This window comes from Drosophila sechellia, chromosome 3R, assembly GCF_004382195.2.
Source record: "Drosophila sechellia strain sech25 chromosome 3R, ASM438219v1, whole genome shotgun sequence".
In the NCBI taxonomy this organism is placed as follows: Eukaryota; Metazoa; Arthropoda; class Insecta; order Diptera; family Drosophilidae; genus Drosophila; species Drosophila sechellia.
The window spans coordinates 4,286,850-4,305,749 of NC_045952.1; the positions used below are offsets into that span (position 1 = coordinate 4,286,850).

The 18,900-nt window shown below is 42.6% G+C and overlaps 1 protein-coding gene and 2 long non-coding RNA genes across 3 annotated transcripts; 2 read left to right on the forward strand and 1 right to left on the reverse strand.

Annotated features, from left to right (window-relative positions):
- Nucleotides 1-1,897: 1,897 nt before the first annotated feature.
- LOC116801523 lies at nucleotides 1,898-6,210 on the forward strand. The gene is made up of 3 exons (XR_004362071.1): nucleotides 1,898-2,241; nucleotides 2,842-3,324; nucleotides 5,205-6,210. It is a non-coding gene; the product is annotated as an uncharacterized LOC116801523 (long non-coding RNA).
- An 18-nt stretch (nucleotides 6,211-6,228) lies between these two features.
- On the forward strand, nucleotides 6,229-10,547 carry LOC116801524. The gene is made up of 3 exons (XR_004362072.1): nucleotides 6,229-9,432; nucleotides 10,316-10,393; nucleotides 10,520-10,547. It is a non-coding gene; the product is annotated as an uncharacterized LOC116801524 (long non-coding RNA).
- A 5,336-nt stretch (nucleotides 10,548-15,883) lies between these two features.
- LOC6613944 (casein kinase I) lies at nucleotides 15,884-17,474 on the reverse strand. The gene has a single exon (XM_032722958.1). The coding sequence runs from the start codon at nucleotides 17,394-17,396 to the stop codon at nucleotides 15,960-15,962; it is 1,437 nt and encodes a 478-aa protein (XP_032578849.1). The 5' UTR covers nucleotides 17,397-17,474; the 3' UTR covers nucleotides 15,884-15,959.
- Between the last annotated feature and the right edge of the window lie 1,426 nt (nucleotides 17,475-18,900).

Genomic DNA, 18,900 nt, shown 5'->3' on the forward strand with positions numbered 1-18,900 from the left:
AATTGCTGAGCAGCGTAGTGAATGCTAATCGAAAACATCCAATCTAGTTATTCGAAACTAGTTGTGGCAATATTAAAATGTGGCAAACGTGGCAGGAACAGAAAGCTCCGGCTAGTACGGGTGAAATTACTGAATCACACTTGAAACTATGTGCCGGAATGTAAATGTATCTGTATCTGCAAGCTAGTTTCCGCCGCTCAGATTCACATATGCATACACATATATGGATGGGAACTCAGACACAGATGTGCCAGTTCATGGATTATTTAAGTGCAGGACACTCACGAACCCCAATTAATACGTGAACACTCGCCTGTGTGGATTTGTTTTTTGTGAGCGGGGATTTAACAATATTGATTTAACGTTTAATCGTCCTGAACTCAGCCATGCGAAACAAGTCCCCCCCCACTGAATGTTGCCCCTTTCGGCCCTTCGCTTTGGTTGATTTATTTTATGGGCTTGTGGGCTGAAAGTTTAATTACGCGAATGCGTTTGGCTCAATTAGCTAACCGCGTACATCGTGAGCCTGCAGCCTTTTGCCATTAATTATTAGGCAACATTTAAATGGAAAGTGGCACTTGCTTTATTTAATTTAAAATTTAAATAAATAAACAAATGAGGCCATATTATTACCATTACGGTTTTGTGCTTACTGCTGTGATCGATTCTGATGTCAAATTAAATGATTACAACGCACTAGTTGGTTGATATTCACATAATAACTAAAATTAATATATTTATTTAATTATTATTAAGTGCTTTCCCGAAGTATAGGCAACATTATTTTGATTCACACCTTTACTGCCGCATTTTGGCCAAAACCGAATGATTTCCATTAGGGCATCCGCAGGATCTCCACATAAAATACCACAGGCTGTAAAACAATGAAAACTCAAAAATAAGCATAAAAAGTTATTCGAGCAATCAATCAAATCGCTCATAAATTACGAAATCAATGCGACACACACGCACACATCATAAAAATCGCGTTGGGGCGCACGCACACAGACACACGAAAGCGGCACGTTCATGTAGCGCAAAGATTTTTTATTAAGCCGACGAAGGAAAAATTAGAAATCAATACCCAGCAAGGACAGAAAAATCTGTTAAGTGACAAACAACAACGGCGAGCACAACAATTGCGCGTGTGTGTGTGTGTGTGAGGTCCTTCCTCTCCCATCCTGCTGCTTGGCTGTGTGCGTAAGTGCCAGCATCAGGAGCAATTCCTTTATTTTCGGACCGCCGTGGCCCTCGACCTACAGAAGCTTTTACCAGAATTTATGGCTATGCATAACCGACTTGGAAAAACAACAGCCGATCGAAAACACATATAGGTGCGTGGGGTGTGTGCCACATTCGGTTTCATAGTGTGCGAGTGGTCTGTATGTGCGTGTGTGTGTGTGTGTGTGTGCTTTCTTCAGGCCATTAGGGGAGCAAAAGAAATGTTGACATTGTCATAAGAATGGGAAAAGAATGGCTGAGAAATGCGGGAAATGCGAACAACAGCGAAAAGCGCAAGAATTATTATTATTTATTCCCGAGTTTTATAAGATTTCGGAAGAGGTGCTGGGCGCTCATAAATCCAATCCTTATACATCGCACGGTGGTACACTTGGAGAAATTACTTTTGTACAATATCAGAAAGAATTTTGAGACAGAAAGTTTGTATATTGCCAGTTTAGTTTCAAAAGATATAACTGAAAATATAATTTTAATAATGAGAAAAGGAAATGTCCTAATGTATTTACTGCGGTATATATATACTTAACGAATGCTTAAGCATCATAAAAAATTTATGCTCATACTTTATGACATATGTTTTAAATTGTTAAATATTTTTCAACAGAAATTATTAGTATTTTCTGAGTTATGACCCACCCATTTTCTCTCAGTGCACTTGTCTGTGTGCCAGTGTCACTTCTTCAGTTGCCGCTGACAGGGCGACAGATTCCAACCGGAAGTCGAGGGAGTCGGAAGGAAGTGCCTTTGTGGCTCCTCGCCGAGACAGTGTCAAAAGTTTAACTTTAGATTTATTTGCCATTTAATGCCGCTGCTCCCATTCCCAGAACTGCAGCACGGCCAGGAGTTATAGCGGAGTTGTAAATCTCTCAGCTGTCTAAGCAGGTCAATGCTCAGACAACAGCCCCACCAAGAGACTGCATTTGCCTTCCACAATGCAATTGCAGCAGGATCCCCGCCCACACAGCTGTCCGCATAAAGGACATTCAGGACTAGTGTGAGGTTTGTTTGTTTGCCACCTGCCACAAAGTTGTCAACGCGGCGACTAAACGAGTTTTGGTCTTGTGGTGTTCTATATTTGTATGTAGGGTGTTCGTTCCGTTGGAGTGCTTTCATTGTTATCCTTCTGCCCGAAACTCGAAGTTGTTCTCCCACGCGAGAGCATGCGCAAGGAGAGTTAAATCTCAGATAGCGAGAGTAGAGCAGAGTTTAAAATTATAAGAGACGCTGTGGAAGGAGTTGCCACTCTTTCGGCAATTATGTAAAAGCATGAGGTGCATTAAATATGCCTATATTCCTTGCGGAAGAATAAAAAAAAAATTATTGTTGGAATATCGATATAAGTTGGCTTAGAAGTAGTATTAATAGAACCTATAATAATCATATGAAATATGTATATGAGATGAAATGAAATCTAAGCATTTTTCAAACTAGTGAGCTTGACATTTGTGGGCATTGACATCTCTAAAATTTGAATGCTTAGTTTTAAGTGTCTTGCTAGATTTTATTTTCATACGAACATACGGACAAACAAACATGTCGACTCCGGATAGTGATCCTATGATTTAATTTTTAAGGACATTTCCCATTTTATATTTAAAGGTAGGCATAAAAATCGGAACCATCTGGCAGCCCCGGCAACTCACGTGCATTATCTGTGGCTCGTTGAGCCTGTGAAATGCAACAAGAGCAGTGCCTCGCCATCTGAGTGCTCTCTCTCTCTCTCTCGGAGGACTCGTTCCTTGCTCTTTGCAGAGATTCGTATAAGAAGTGAGCAGAGGAGAGGAGAGCAGGGCAGAGGAGAGCAGCACAGCAGCAACCACAGACACTGTTACGGGATCCGCGTTTTGGCCAGGACGAAGCGAGCGTGGCGACGAAAGGCAGCCAATGGCTTCGATTGGGAGCCAGTCAAACATGGTCCATCGACGGGAGATGAACAGCACCGAGAGCAGCATCCGCCAGCAGATTCGCAAGCCAGTTCGCTGCCAGAAGCCAAAACCCAAGGCAAAGCCAGCCGAACCGGGCCAATTCTAGGGGAACGCGAGTTTGTGAAGGTAGTGAGGTGAAACAAACGTGGATGTGAGTGTGAGTGTGAGTGCTGGTGCCAGTGCCAGTGTGTGGTCCAAGGACCTCATCATCGCCCTCCGCCCACTTGAAGTCAGACAACGACAAAGGTCCACTCCTTCGGTTCTAGTTCTTTTGCTGCTGGCTTGTTAGTGTTAGAGGCACGCAGCATCTCGTGCGCCAAAAGAATTACCACTGCTGCAGACACACAACTGCCCCACATACACACTCGAACAGAAAGGATATGATGTCTGGGGCGAGCGAAAAAACACGAAAAGCCTCAGTTTGACTAGTTTGGGAATGAGGAGCAGCCAGGACATAGGCAAAACATCAAACACAAGCATTTCGTGGGCCTCTGCCCACGCCACTTGCGCGCGTGTGTGTGTGTGTTCTCGGATTTATGCAGCACTAGTTACATAAGCCATCATCCTCATCATCGGCAGCAGCATCTGAAGACGGCCAAAGGCTTCGGCATCTTTAGCGCCAGACAGCTGCCATCAGAATGCTATGAATTTCGAGTCCCGGGTATGGTAGTGGGGAGTGGGGAGATAATGCCACCGATACAGCACCAGCAATGAAAATCGCATTAGCATTAGGATGTGATAACAGCTGCTAGGCCAGGCGTCCATCAGCTGGCAAGGACAACAGCACTCGCTGTGCCCCGCAATCGCCACAACTGTTGTTCAAACTTTGGATAACGCATACGCACTGTTGCACCCGAGTTAAGGAGTGTGTGTGTGTGTGTGGGGGGTTGGGTGGGGGGGGGGGGGGGGGGGGGGGAGCTGTTCTCGAAGTCTCGGCAAAATGATTATTATTGGGTGCCAAGGGTTATCGAAGAAGTGCGGAACCTCATTGTCCAATGAACCATTGAGGGTCAGTTTGGGCGGCGGACAGTTTTTATTGGGTGATCCACTCAAAGGAAGGCGATTAGTAACTGCGTTGAAGAACATTATAGTACATTTATTTTCAATTTGGTGAAACTTTTCACGGACTACAGCATGTCTCGAAAGAATATGAACTCAGCTTACGTTTGATTGTTTATAGACAGTTAGATTCTGTAGAAATAACTTTGGAATGAATAAATAACTAGACAAATACCTTTTTAAATCAATTTACTTATTAAATACTTACTTATACTTATAAAATCTATAATTATTTTCATTTCAAAATGTACCCAACAATTATTGCACAATCAACTTCAATTATAGTTATAGTTTCTATATAAACAAAGAAAGCCTTAAATAATAAAATGAACGCAGTCAGATACTTTTCTTACCAGCTTTTAATGGTGCAGAAGTAAATCTTCCATTCATTAAAAGCCTGTATTGGAGACATTTGCAGTTGGCAGTTGTATCCCTCTACCTACGACATCCTTAAAAGCCGATAGTCAGATGTGCTTCATGTCACCTGTATAAAGGCAGTGCACCTTGTTCCCTCAGGTGCCGTTCTAGGCAGTGCCATTTGGAGTCGGAAGCTGCATGGCTTTCCCATTTCAGCCACAATCAGGAGGAAGCTCATTAAAGGCAATAGCAACAGCAAAAGCGGCAATTCCAGAAATAAGCTGAAAGTTTTCACCAGCAGGAAAGCGGCCTGGCGGGCGGAATGGGGAAAGTGGGCGGAAAAGTGCTGGAGAGGCAATCGGATAGGATAGTCTGGCTCAGCGGGCGGCTGTGTGTGCGTGCTGGGCGTGGCAAATTGGGGCAGCAGAAACATGATAAGGTCTCAAAATGTAACCGCAAAAATCCATTGGCAAGTACAGCACATTTCCATTGTGGGCGATGGGTTGGGAGGGGTGAACCGCAATTAAATTTGCATTAGGCTATAAAGACAGGGCGGAGTGGCCACTTGTTGTTGTACTCACTGTACTGTAGTCGCAGCAGCTAATTACGAGAATTTCGCAGCAGACGAGTCGCGCGGGATGGCTAAGAAACAATAGATACGAGTATGCCCGGACTGTAAATGCCTTTTCAAAAGTGCCAGAAACACATGTACATAGAGTAAGGCGAAGCTGGAAACAGAACATAAAGGATATTATGTTGCTGCCAAAATGAGTAGAAAGTTTGCAAAAAATCGCCCCGAAAATAAGCCAACAGCACAACCCGAGAAGTGAAACTGAAAAAGTGTTTTCCTCCACTAAACTTAACTAAGAGCGGCACCACAATAAGAAAATCATAATGATGATGGATTAACTGATCCCAGTTGTTGTTCATGTTGTGCGAGTGAGACAGCGCGAGTGTGGGAGGAGCACCGGAAGTGGCAGCAGCAGCAGCAGCATCAGCACCGCAGCAACATTGCAGCAGCAGCAGCAACAGCGAAGGCGAAATCAGGTTAGTAGAGGCTAGTTCTGGCCAACTTTTGCCGTTTTCCCGTTCTTCTCGTGGTCGCATACCGTTTTTTTTCCGGCTTTGTGGGCCACTCAGCGACCACAGCTTGTGTAAATCATAATTTATGCATTAATAATTAAAATATACACACATAAAAATATCCGCACAGGCGGCTGCCGTCGGCGAGTGGGAAAGGTCATTAATCTTGGACAGCTTACACGGAGTTTCTGGGGGTCAGTACATGGGAAATTATGAGCGAAATTAGGTACGTGGCCAAAGAAACAAAGAACTGGTGAACTGGTGGTCCTTGGAGTGGGAGGAATCCGCTTGTGCCCCCATTTAATTGAAAGATGGTGAGCTGGTAAGGCTGCTTGCCACTCGCAGAATCCCTGGTCTGAAATTTTCATGAGAAATCATGGCAGAAATAGAAATTCTAATTGCTGCGAGGAATTTCAATTCCGAAAACTTTGGCAAAATCCAACTGAAATTGACAGCAGCTATGTTGCCATTTCGCAACGAAGGTTCGCCTCGTTTAGCCCCAAATTCCAACGAACACTTTCATCTGGGAATCCCTGAGTCCTGGTTGCCCCCCAGTCCTCGAAATATTGGTTATTTGAAGAGGTCAACTAATGAATTGTCATTTCGATACGATGCAGAATTTGCACCTCTTCCAGTTCACTTACTCAACATGTAAATACTAAAGTGGTAGATAGGTAATCCATTGACTTTTAGCTTAATTAAAGTATAAACTGAGCAGGAAAACTCATCCAGGCTCGAGTTTGTAGGCTGGCAAGGAATAGATATTTCATTTGATTATAACCCATCCAATTCTTAAGTTCGCTGCGATCTTCGATCTCTTCCAGCAATATCTCAAATGGAATTAAGTTTATGTCCATTTCATTTTAATCTCATTAGTGCGCCGAGGTCGAGTTCTCCACCCCCAACAGCAGCTGCACATCCTCCACTTGGAAGCTCTGGAGCAGTCTGTTGTCGCTGCAGGACACCAGGAAGTTTAGCAGAAAGAAGAAACTTGTCCAACTATACTAGAAACTTATTTGCGAATGTTTCGTTTTCCGCACTTTCCAAGCCAAAGTTGCTCAACCCCCAGATGAAATCGCATCGAGGAGAATGAAATGTATGATAGGAACACGCTCTGAGTTTGCCTTTTTGATCAGCAATTCAAACACACGAAGCCCACACATGCGATTGCAGATGCAATAGAATTTGAGCCAAAACTTTTCCACTAGCAAGGTGTGTGGTGGTATCCTTATAGCCAGATAGATGTATTGTGTTTCCCAGCATGTGTCTTCGTGCCATATAAAGTGCTTAAATCTAAGTACCTCACGCCCACGTAGGCCTCTTAATCACCAGGAGCAATCGTAGAAAAGAGTTAGTATTTAAATGGTTGGTTATTATCCACCGGTGTGTATAATTTACTTTGCTATTATGGCATGCTAGTTGCAAACAGGAAAACCCCTGAAAGTGCAATTAATTCAGAGCAGGGCTGTTAGCAAGGCTGTTAGTAAGGGGAATCCCCTGGAAGTGAGGAGTTTGGGCATGGTGTCTATCGTGGAACATCCTCGAACATCTTTTGAGTGCCATTAGAGTGAGGGGAAGGGATATTTATTTCTGTAATTGCTGTTGTCTCGCAAATTGCAGTTTTCGCCAGACTCTTTTGTTTCCCACTCTGCACTTGCTATATAGACATTGAAATAGACATGCAAATTGGTAGACGGAGCATAGTCGGCATGACATAACCTTTGAGGCCGCATCCTTGCCAGCCATCTGTGTATTTGCATTCGAAATTATGCTGTCGCACTGTTTGCCGAAGAATCCAGGTGCAGCTTTTAATGTTATTAATTCCCCAAAAAAGTAGGCAGTTTGGCCAAAAAACGAGCTGGAGCTCGGCCAAATGTGCGGCGAGCCAAAAAGTACATTTGCAAATGGAGTGCATAAAGTTAAGTGGAAAAGGACTCTCTTCAAACTTGCAGGCTATCCATTAGCCGAAAGGATACACACTACATGGTAGTCCTGAAAACAACTCCTTTGTAAGCACAAAACTCATCCGAACTGAGCGATATAATTGGTATCCAAATGTCCTTGTAAGCTAATCCAAAGCCTCTTAGCAGCTTTCGATGGTAGAACATTTTAAGCTGATTCAATGCGTTCAATTTCAACGCAATTGAATCGACTTCGGGCTTGGCTGGCGAGCTCATTATTCGGATTACGCAAGCGGATAATGTCCTTTAGCCACTAAATCCTATTCCCAGCACTTTGACAATGCATATAATGCAGCTTGCCAAAATGAGTTTGTGTTAATGGAATAATGGCGATTGGACTAAGCAAGTTAATTAATTCAAATTGCTTGAGTCATCTAAAGCTATTTATCACCAGGAAATGGGTCCTGTGAAATGTCAGAGTATAATTAAGTTATATAATGAAGTTATATAATGAATATAATGAAACATCACCTGAGAAGAAGCACCCCATCAATTTTTACAATCAAAACTGGGGACATTGGAAAGCAACAACAGCTGTCGATAAGCCATATTCTTTACCAAAATCGACTGAGAATTATTTGTTCAGGATATCGCTATGTTGGCAATCAGTGGCAATTAACAGGACAAAGAGAAATGACAGGGTTCTAGATCCTTCCACCCACACACCTGTCATATTATTACCCTTTCCCCTAGAACTCAACTAATTTAAGCTATGCAGCTCTTTTATTTTTATGGAGCCCTTTTTGTAGAACACAGAGTGAAAGTGCCTAAATGTTTGAGCAATTAAAAAGGGTCATCCCTTGCGCAAGAAATTGAAGCCCTCGGATATTTTTTGTTGTCGAAAACTTAAAAAGAACATAGCCAACGGGACAACAAATTAGATTAAATGGGCCTCTGTATACCCTACAATATACACCATCATTTTGCTTTAAATATCACTGAGTAATGTTATCAAAACCACATTATTTGTAACTTATGTGTAAAATAACCATTCTTACTTGTGCAATTAGTAGCATATTTATATTTATTTCTTCTGTAATGGCTTAAAGAAAATAAAATTTACGTAAATTATGTTTTGGCATATATATCTAGTATATTGTATTCGCTTAACTTGTTGAAATGTTTATGCAAAATGCGCAAAAGTCGACCAAATCATTTTGGATTTTATACTACAAAGTTGTACAAACTTTTCAAAGTTCCTTTCGAGTTTCCCGAGATACCGTTTTCAGCGAAGTTCAGAAAAAAATTCAGTTTTTTTCCCCAGCCTTTTTTACGATTTCCCTTTTGTCCACTTTATGTTAGCCTGAAAATTGGTTTAATGGCCAAGCGCTTTGGCAAACACACACACACACGCGCACACACAGATTGGGGCTTTTCCGTGGGAAAAGCGGTATGTGGCAGTCCTCCGTCAAAGAGCAAATGTGCGGTGGCGCTGAGTAAAATAATAAATAAAACAAAACAAGCTCAGCAACAACATGGAAACTTTACACAAACTTTCTCCCTGCCTGTTCCTCGTTGGCTGTTGGCCGATGAGCCTGATAGATGTGTCAATAAAATCAATATTTGCCTTGCCTTTGCGACTAAATGTTCAATTAGCGCATCAATCAAAGACGCTTGAGCGAATCAAATGGTTTTTTTTGGGCCACTTAGACCGGGCTCATGCGATGATTTAGTGGTGAATATTAACTGTGCGATTAGAGCGCAAATATTTGACTAATTAGCTAATAAGTTAAGGCCGCAAAATACAGTGTGCCCAGTAAATTGGGTTCAGTTGGGCAAATAAAATCGGTTGGCGTAAGAACGCGGTAAGTAAATCTGTCGCCTTGAGTTAAGCTCTTTGAAACCCAAAATGGATCTCATCCTACAACCAAATTAATGAAATTTGATAGGGGATCAGGGAAGCATTGAAATCGTTTTTCTAATCGGACCGAAGACCTTGTCGAACCGCCCCATTTTCTATTTAAATATTCACAGTTCTCAATGGCAGGTGTGTGAATCCTAATTAAGCTAGTAACTTTTCAAAAATGCTATTTATAATTAATGTAAAGAGAGGAAACTACAAATTGCCACACTCTTCGTATACTCTTTCCATACTCTTGTAACCACTCAGGGTATACTAGATTTGGTGAATAGTATGTACCATGTAGAAGGAATAACCGAGCCTATAAGTATACACTGGCTTGTATAGAAGAGCTTGATTGAAGAAAATTGCCACGCCTACTCTAACGCCCCTATTTCTTTTTAAGATAACGATTTTTCTAACGTATTTCAAAGTCTCTCCCTCTAACTCTTACAAAATAAATAACGGGTATATGATAGTCGAGGCACTTTCCTAGTACTTAATAATGATTTTAGTTTAAATTGGAAATTTTATTATTTTATTATAAATTAAAATAATACCAAATAGGACACAAACCAATTCATCATTAAAAAAAGTTATTTAAAAAATCCCATTTAATTCAAGGCGGTTCTTACAGTTAAACACCCAATAAACCTTTTTAATTGTGTTCTTATTTAAGAATCTTTTCATATGTATTTTGAATATGCTACACACTACACAATCAATTTTATTTTAAGCCACTACTAAATTATTTAAATCATTTTAACACATAAATGCTGGTAGAAACCTTCCAAAAACGACTACTTTTCTCATAAATTATTAACGTACATATAATTAATTGGTGACAGTTAAAGATAAGATGGATAAAGATGGTTACTTTCCACAACGATGGAAGAGGTCGATTATCATAATGATTCCAAAGCCTGGTAAGAACCACACAGTCGCTTCATCTTACAGACCAATAAGTCTACTCTCATGTATTTCGAAACTATTTGAAAAATGCCTGCTGATCCGACTTAATCAACATCTGATATACCACAATATAATCCCAGCCCACCAATTTGGATTTCGCGAAAGCCATGGAACCATTGAACAGGTGAATCGTATTACAACGGAAATAAGAACTGCATTTGAATATCGCGAATACTGTACAGCAGTATTTTTAGACGTATCCCAAGCATTCGACAGAGTCTGGCTCGACGGCCTAATGTTTAAAATTAAAACATCCCTACCCGAAAGCACACACAAACTTCTAAAGTCTTACCTCTATAACAGAAAGTTTGCAGTGCGGTGCAACACTGCCACTTCCACTGATCATACAATTGAGGCTGGAGTCCCCCAAGGCAGCGTTCTTGGGCCAACATTATACCTCATATATACAGCCGACATCCCTACAAATAGTCGCTTAACGGTATCCACATTTGCCGACGACACAGCTATCCTTAGCCGTTCAAGGTCCCCTATCCAAGCCACAGCACAGTTGGCACTGTACCTCATCGACATTGAGAAGTGGCTCTCTGACTGGCGAATAAAAGTAAACGAGCAAAAATGCAAGCACGTGACGTTTACGCTAAACAGACAAGACTGTCCTCCGCTCTTGTTGAACAACATACCACTCCCGAAAGCAGATGAGGTAGCATACCTAGGAGTACACCTTGACAGAAGACTCACATGGCGCAGGCACATTGAAGCCAAAAAAAACCCAACTTAAACTCAAAGCCAACAACTTACACTGGCTCATCAACTCTGGTTCTCCGCTCAGCCTAGACCACAAGGTCTTGCTCTACAATTCTGTATTGAAACCTATCTGGACCTATGGCTCACAGTTATGGGGCAATGCCAGCAACAGCAATATTGACATCATACAGCGAGCACAATCAAAGATCCTGAGAACCATCACTGGGGCACCGTGGTACGTTCGGAGTGAAAACATCCAAAGAGACTTAAATATCCCATCAGTTACCAACGCAATCACGGAACTTAAGGAAAAATACCATAGCAAGCTTTACACGCACCCCAACCACCTAGCGCGAGGTCTAATCCAGCTCAGCAGCCGTTCCCGACTCCAGCGAAAGGACCTACCAACCCAGCGAATAAATTATTAGGGCCGCTTAATCATAGAACAGTTGGAAAAATAATACAACTGTTCAAAAAATACTTGTTATAGTTAAGATTTTTAAACTTATTGTTAGTTCTTATACAAGAAGATTCAATAAATAAAAGAAAAGCAAAAAAAAAAAAAAAAAAAAGTTAAAGATAAGTGCTGTTTATCTATATTAAAAGTGCTTAGCTTACACATTTATATACCTCCAGAAACCAGAAAATAAAATCTCATTTCAACCAATCACGTTAGACTAGCGATACTAATGCGATTCCGATTGATGGACGTGGCCAAATCCTTTGACAAAATATTCAATGCGCATTTCCCACAAGGATAATGCTCGTTGCTTTCGCAAAGCTTTAGTATAACTTATGCGATAGATTTCCGTGAGTGATTTATTCAATATCTGATATTCGTTGTTTCTGGAAAACCAAGACACATTTTGATTTGCAGTCGCACCACAACACAATAACGTGGTCACATAATTAAATGAACTGCCTTTGCCCCGAGTCGATTGGTCAATTCTGGTCGAATGGCTGATGCCGATTGCACGTAATGCGATTTTAGATGCATTAACAGGACGAGCGAAATTGCAATCATTTATGTGCACTTAAGAGCATTAAGCGCGCACCAGACGCATTAATCATACGCCACGTGTGCCCTGCCGTGTCGTCTGCTCATCGACGTGGCTGGCCTCGTCGTGGCATGGCAAATCATTCGCCATGCTGACTGATTTGCTGCAGCACATCATCTGGACACTCCCTGGACATCTGCTGCTGACCCAGCAACATCGCATTCGCAACGACAGTGAGCAAAATTATAAACCTACAGAATGAAAAGGCTCTTAAAGTTAGCAGTAAGGATGCTATAGTCCTTTACCACTTCAGGCAGAGTGCGATTATCCTTCAAAATAAAAATGACAACTCTAATTGACCAGAACATAACAAATATGCTCCTGACCACTGTGCACTCCACAGCAGTGCCACAAAGTTATGCAATGAAAGTTGCGAGGGTGGGGGGAGGGTAGTGTGTGTCCGTGCTTTCTGTATTTGTATCTGTTTGTGAGGGTAGGCAAATTTATGGCTAAATTTATGTGGCCGAAACCCCTCTGAGGTTATCAATGGGCCCTTCGAGTGTACGAACGTTCATATATGGTACACTCTGCCTTTCGAGTAAATATCCTTGTACACTGAACAGGGTCCCTGGCGTAAATAATTTACTGTGAATTTTTAACATATTTTCGATTGAATAATTTATGACCACCAGTACAGCCTTCTGCTGTGGATGGCAAAGTACTGGGCCGGCTATGGCTATATTAGCCGGTCAATTTGGGCCACAAAAACACAAAAAAAAAGAAAAACAAAATACTAGCATAACGAAAAAGAACGATTTTTAACAGCTTATAGCTTAAATGCAAAAAGTTGATCGTAATTTATGATGCTACTTTTATAGATGTTTTCAGATTTTAGTTTTTTTATTAATATCATCCAAAATTGCACACGAGCTCCATCTAGCGGCTGCCATATATGTGCCCAAAATTTAACGGACGGACAGACGGACATTTGCAGATCGATTCAGCTTGTAATCCTCATTAAGGATATATATATTGTAAATATTAATGCTCGAACTGCGTGTTCATCTAGCTTTTAGATTATGCTCTGGTTTATATCTAATATACTCCTACGACTTACGAGTATACAAAATTTGAGTCTTGATAATTTGAATATCTTTGTATTGTGAAGTACTAAGTTTTTCTTTTAGTTATGAAGTTATCTTAGTAGTTCGCCAATTTATTTGTTTATTTATCTACAGTGCTTTACTTTCTTAAATCGTCCTGGCCCCCTCTGCAGACTATTAAAAGAAAATGAAGTTGGTGCTTGATTCAGAATATAGTTGGTCTTAAAGCATTGAATTTGTGCCCAGAATTTAAAATCGGATTCCTTAGAAATAGCGCAATTTCCTCAATTTCTGGCGAAGTGACTTTATTGAAAGCATACGCTTTAATTACACATCTGCATAATTAATGTTTGCCACACATGAAAAATTTTTAATTACCCTGTCATCTCATTTATTTTTGCCACAAGGCGAAAATGTTTTCCAGCAGCAATGCGCTGCTAGATGTTGGAAACGCTGATTAAATAATAATTGTTATAAATGGCAATCGTTTGTGACTAATTTAATGAGCCAGGCTTTCTTGAAATTAATTGCAAGACATAATTGAATTAAAGTGAGCATGCAAAGTTTTTGCGTTCGTTAAAATTCACAATTCCGTAAAAAGGGATCGATCGAAAGCTTAGTTCAAATCTTAAATAATAAGCCTATTCCTTTGGAAAATATACCAGTATTTACTAATAATTTGAATTGGTATAAGCAATATCGAATAATATTCAAGAATCAAGCGCACAACACCATAAAGTGACAATATTGCTCATACGCAACGTTGCCCCAGTCTCAGTTATCCCCATTAGACACCCATAAGGATGATGGTCCCGCTGGACCCACTCACATGTCCACTCGCATCCACTTGATATTCGGATTGCCATCGCCACTTGCCATTGACCCACAAATTGCACAATTTCGTTAACTGGCCAATTTGAATGTCACCGAAGTTCATCGAGGACCCATCAGCGCAGAATGACCGAGTTCACTGCCTTCTGTAATGTGTCTGCTCGCTCGGCCAGCGGCACTTATAAATAAAACACAGATTTGTAGCCATTTTGTTCAACGAAAAAAATTAACTTAATTTGAAATGCGACGGCTCAAAGAGAATGGTGAATGGAGAAAGGAGAAAGGAGAAAGCCGAAGCCAAAGCTTGCAAATATTTTTACGCTTCAGCGCGTTGTGTACGTGAACGGAAAAGCGTATGAGTGCGTGGGCCGGGCTTACATGAGTGTGCGTGTGCTGTGTGAGTGTGTGTGAGCTGTGCGTGTGTGTGTGTGGGTGTGCTCTTTTGTGGTGTAGGGATTTCGACATTAGGCATGCATTCAACTTCTTAGGAAAGTTACCCAGAGTATTTCGTGGGTGGAAGTCCCAAGGAACAAGGACCCTGTCTCCTCGAATCGCAGAACTTGGGATGTTAAATGGGCGTGGCAGCGTCTGCTCTACGTACACGGGAAAACCCGTCTGCAGGGAGTAAACGTAGACTATTTTTAGAGAAGCACTTTAAATGAAAAGCTGCCGAGAAGGTGGTTTTAAGTGGGCATGAATTGTACTCGCTCGTTCAATTAGCCCCCGAAATCTGCCAAGCTTAGATATATCCTAGTTGAATGCGATTGAGGGATAATTAGAATTAGATCTATAACATTTATCAGGGTTTGCATTCACATGTTATTACATAGTATCTTTTCAATTGCCACGATCATTAAAGTGAATAAATCCATATTTTCTATTATGAGAAGATTACAATACAATTAAAAATAGTTTAGTTTCACTTTCTGTCAGCTTAAATTGATCCCCTGTTTTGCTAAGCATTAATTATGATTCCTCGTTTTTCGCTCAGTGTAGGCCCAGGCGTGGGGAGCTATTTATAAATTTATGCACCCTTACGCCCAGCCCAAAGTCGCCAATGCCGCCGGTTTCGGGGTTTGGGCCAAAGCGCTTTGGGCCAGAAAATAGTTGGCCTGTGTGTTCTTGCAGACTGCTACTCGTAGGATGGATATCTTGGACCCGTAAGTCCGCATTATTGCTGCGCGACTGAGCAAACTACTTTGCCTCGGCTGCGATGACCCTATTTCCTTCCAAGCCACTGGGGGAGTCATTTATATGTCCTCGGGTCCTAGCCATCTCCTCCCGCTCCAGACACACATCCTGAAGTCGTGTCAGGAATCTCGTAACGCGTCCTGGCTGGGCCAATAATTAACCCCTTTATTAATACCCAGGCTACCGAATGTGTGTGTGCGTGTGTTACACTTTCCAGGCAACTTTTTCATTCTCTGCAGCAAATGGTGCCAGCAAAGGAAAAGCTACAGAAAGGGTTGTAGTAGAGCAAACTTAAGGATACAGTAAAACAAACTTAACTTAAATTATATTGTGCGTAAATTCTACGTTATATTCTACGAACTCTTGTTCGGACTATTTAAATTTTGTATAAAAACGCATTTCTTATTTCAGTGTAGGATATGTTGGTGGCATAGCCCCACATAGCCTCCATTATCCTTTATATCCCCCCAGTTGCCACGGTATCGATTTCGCCGTGTGGGACGCCCCGCAAAGTTGGTCCCATTGTTGGCCAGGCTGCCAGTTGACTTCTGTGGGCGCCCAAGAGCTCTCCCAATTACCCAAGACGTTGATTTGGCGAACAAAAGAACTGAGCTGGTTAAATGGTTAAGTCATGCTAAATATAGTTGCTCGGCAGTTAATTATCACGCGAGACATTTACAAACAACGTAATATCAAAGACAGTGCATCTGGGGGGACCCCCGCAGATCCAGCTCCAGCTCCTGCTCCTGCTCCCTCGAAAGGATCCTCCGCTCGGTCATCAGAGGCGCCCTCGTATCCCGATTCTGAAGGCGCTTCTGGAGGTGGTAGCTGCAGGAGCAGGCCTTGCCATTCTTGTTCCGCGGCTTATCTTCGTTTGGGTCTACGGCAGTGGTACTTTCATTTTCCCCGATCTCAAACAAATCTCCCCCATTCCTTATGCGACACCTCTGCGTATCACAATCCCTACCCTTATCCTTGTGTCGCTGCCTCTCCTTCTGCAACACCCCGTTCCTTTTTCCACCCCTGTCCCTTTCCCTACCCTTTTGCTGCGATTGTTGCTCCAGCGACTCTCGCTTCAAAACGACCCAATCGAAGAGGAAGTCGTACACCTTGAACTGGTTCCGGAAGAGCACCTTGAACAGCTGCTGCAGATACACATAGTCCGGCTTCTCGGCGAAGTGCAGCTTGCGGCAGTACTTCAGGTACATGAAGAACTCGACAGGCAAGCCGGAGCAGAGTTGCTGGAGTGAGATGTTGGCCTTGTACTCAGCTATCTTCTCGTACTTCTGGGCCTGCGTGTGAGCACGGATTCCCTGCCAGGGAAGACGACCACGCTGGAAGTAGAGCAGCAGGTAGCCCACGGACTCCAGGTCATCCCGACGACTCTGCTCCGCGTAATGGGCTCGCACACTGGCGTACCGGGCCGTGCCTACCAGGTCCCGGTTCTCCGTGTAGCCGATGTGCTTCTGGGTGCGCAGGCTGTAGAACTTCTTGGCCAGTCCGAAGTCAATCATGTACACCTGAGTCTGGTGGCGGTTCAGGCCCATCAGGAAGTTGTCCGGCTTGATGTCCCGGTGGATGAAGCATCTCCGGTGGAGCAGCTCCACGCGGGCCAGGATCTGTTCGGCCAGCATCAGGGTGGTCTTCATGCTGAAGGAGCGTGAGCAGAGGTTGAGCAGATCTTCCAGCGTGGGCCCCAGGAGGTCCATCACCATGACATTATACGCCCCCTCGGTGGCATAGTGCTTCACATGCGGGATACCCAGTCCGCCCTGCAGGATGCCATAGATCCTGGCCTCGCGGGGCAGCAATGGGTGCTTGACCGTGGAGCTCTCCAGCTTTATGGCCACCTTCTCGTGGTACTTGAGCCCCTCGGCCTGGAAAAGTTCGCCGAAGGATCCGTTTCCAATACGCTTCAGCAAGCGGTACTTTCCCCCCACTATAATTTCTGGTAGGGATTGCTTCTCCTCTGAGAACCGACGATCTTGTCGCTGGTCCTTCTCATGAGGATGATTTGGCTGTGGCGGGTGGCGGCGCTCCTTGCGGATCTGCGGCTTGGATTGGTAAACATCGGAACGGCCTTGCCAACGTCTGTCGTCTTTGGCACGTCCCTTTTCCCGTTCCGCCATGCGGTTCGGGAGCTTGCCAGACTTCTAGGCAGGCAGGAAGTTGATGTTTCTGGCGATCTATTGTTGCCGCCTTCGATAAGTATGATGTGGAGTATGATTGAATTTTCTGAGTTCATCGATCATAGTTCGTAAAATAGGAAAAAAAAGTAGCCCCATCTACTTAAAAAATAAAGTGGAAAACAGGTCTGTACTTATATTTACCAATCATATGGAGCCCATTTGACATTGCGTCCAATCTTTACATATTGTCATCAATTGAAATTTTTTTTTCAGTCAGTTTTCCCTCTTTCCATTTGGGTTTCATCATTTGTTTGTCCGCTTAAGGAACTTTTGCACTTCATTTTCAATTAAGCGTACGGAGCTGGCATAGTTATGTGTCCACATGGCTGTCGAATCGATATTCTTCACATATGTATAGTATATGTACATCCTGTTGTGTGGATTTACCCACGGAAGTGGATTAATTTACTCGAACCTGGCTGGCTCTATCCCCGTCACAATCACCTCAGACATCCGCATCGTATGCTTCAGTCACTCGAATTTCTAGACTATCTGGCTTAAACTTCGACCGGAAATAGCTGCCAGTTGTGCTCTGCTAATTGCACTTTCAATTAAGGGAATTCGACACGGGTCAAACTATCTTTTATGCTATTATCCTTTATCGCAATTCTTGCCCAAAATGCCACATTTTGGTGTTACGAAAATGTTTCCCACTTGATTAGATTTATGGACAAACCGATTATAAGTATTCATAATTAAATTGCCTGTGCCCAGATTGCGCTGGAAGCGATCCAAAAATGTTTAGCCAGCATTATGTGAATTGAAAACAACGGATAAAGCAGAGTTGAAATGGCAAAAATAGTTTTGCAAACTAGGCACAGATGTCATTTACATAAAAGCTATGCAAAATCAGTTTATTGGTACTGAACGTAATGAGGCCACATTCGGTTGAAAATTGGTTGACATCGTTTTATTTTATTTCGTGCATATAATCTGAAAGGTATCTAAAGTATCTAGAACCACTCATAAAGTCCGTTGGCATATCCTGAATTATCAACACATTTTTATTATATAAACTAATATACAAATTAATGTCGATCTGACTTGCACAGTTTTCGGGGGGAAAGTTCTTCTTGTGGGGCTTGCGGCTTGGAGCAGTGACAATCCCGAGAACTAAATGCGTGGATCCATCCATAATCCCTTATTTATGAGCGGCAAAAGAGCAGAACGAAGGGATGGAATATTGCCCACAAAGCCGCGTTAGTCCCGACTATATGTACATGGGTATCTCCTACCATCCTCAGAAGCCACCCACATGGAGCTCCCACTCGCATGCAATAATGCTTCTTTTATGGAGGCTCTAGGACGAAGAAGTGGCATTTAAAGCTTATGGCGCATTAAATTTAATTAAAATACTGCCTCAGCAGCAGCTAGCAGCAATAAATCGCTGTGGTAAAACTATCCAATCCACTACACCACTTCACTTCACCCATTCTCCCACATT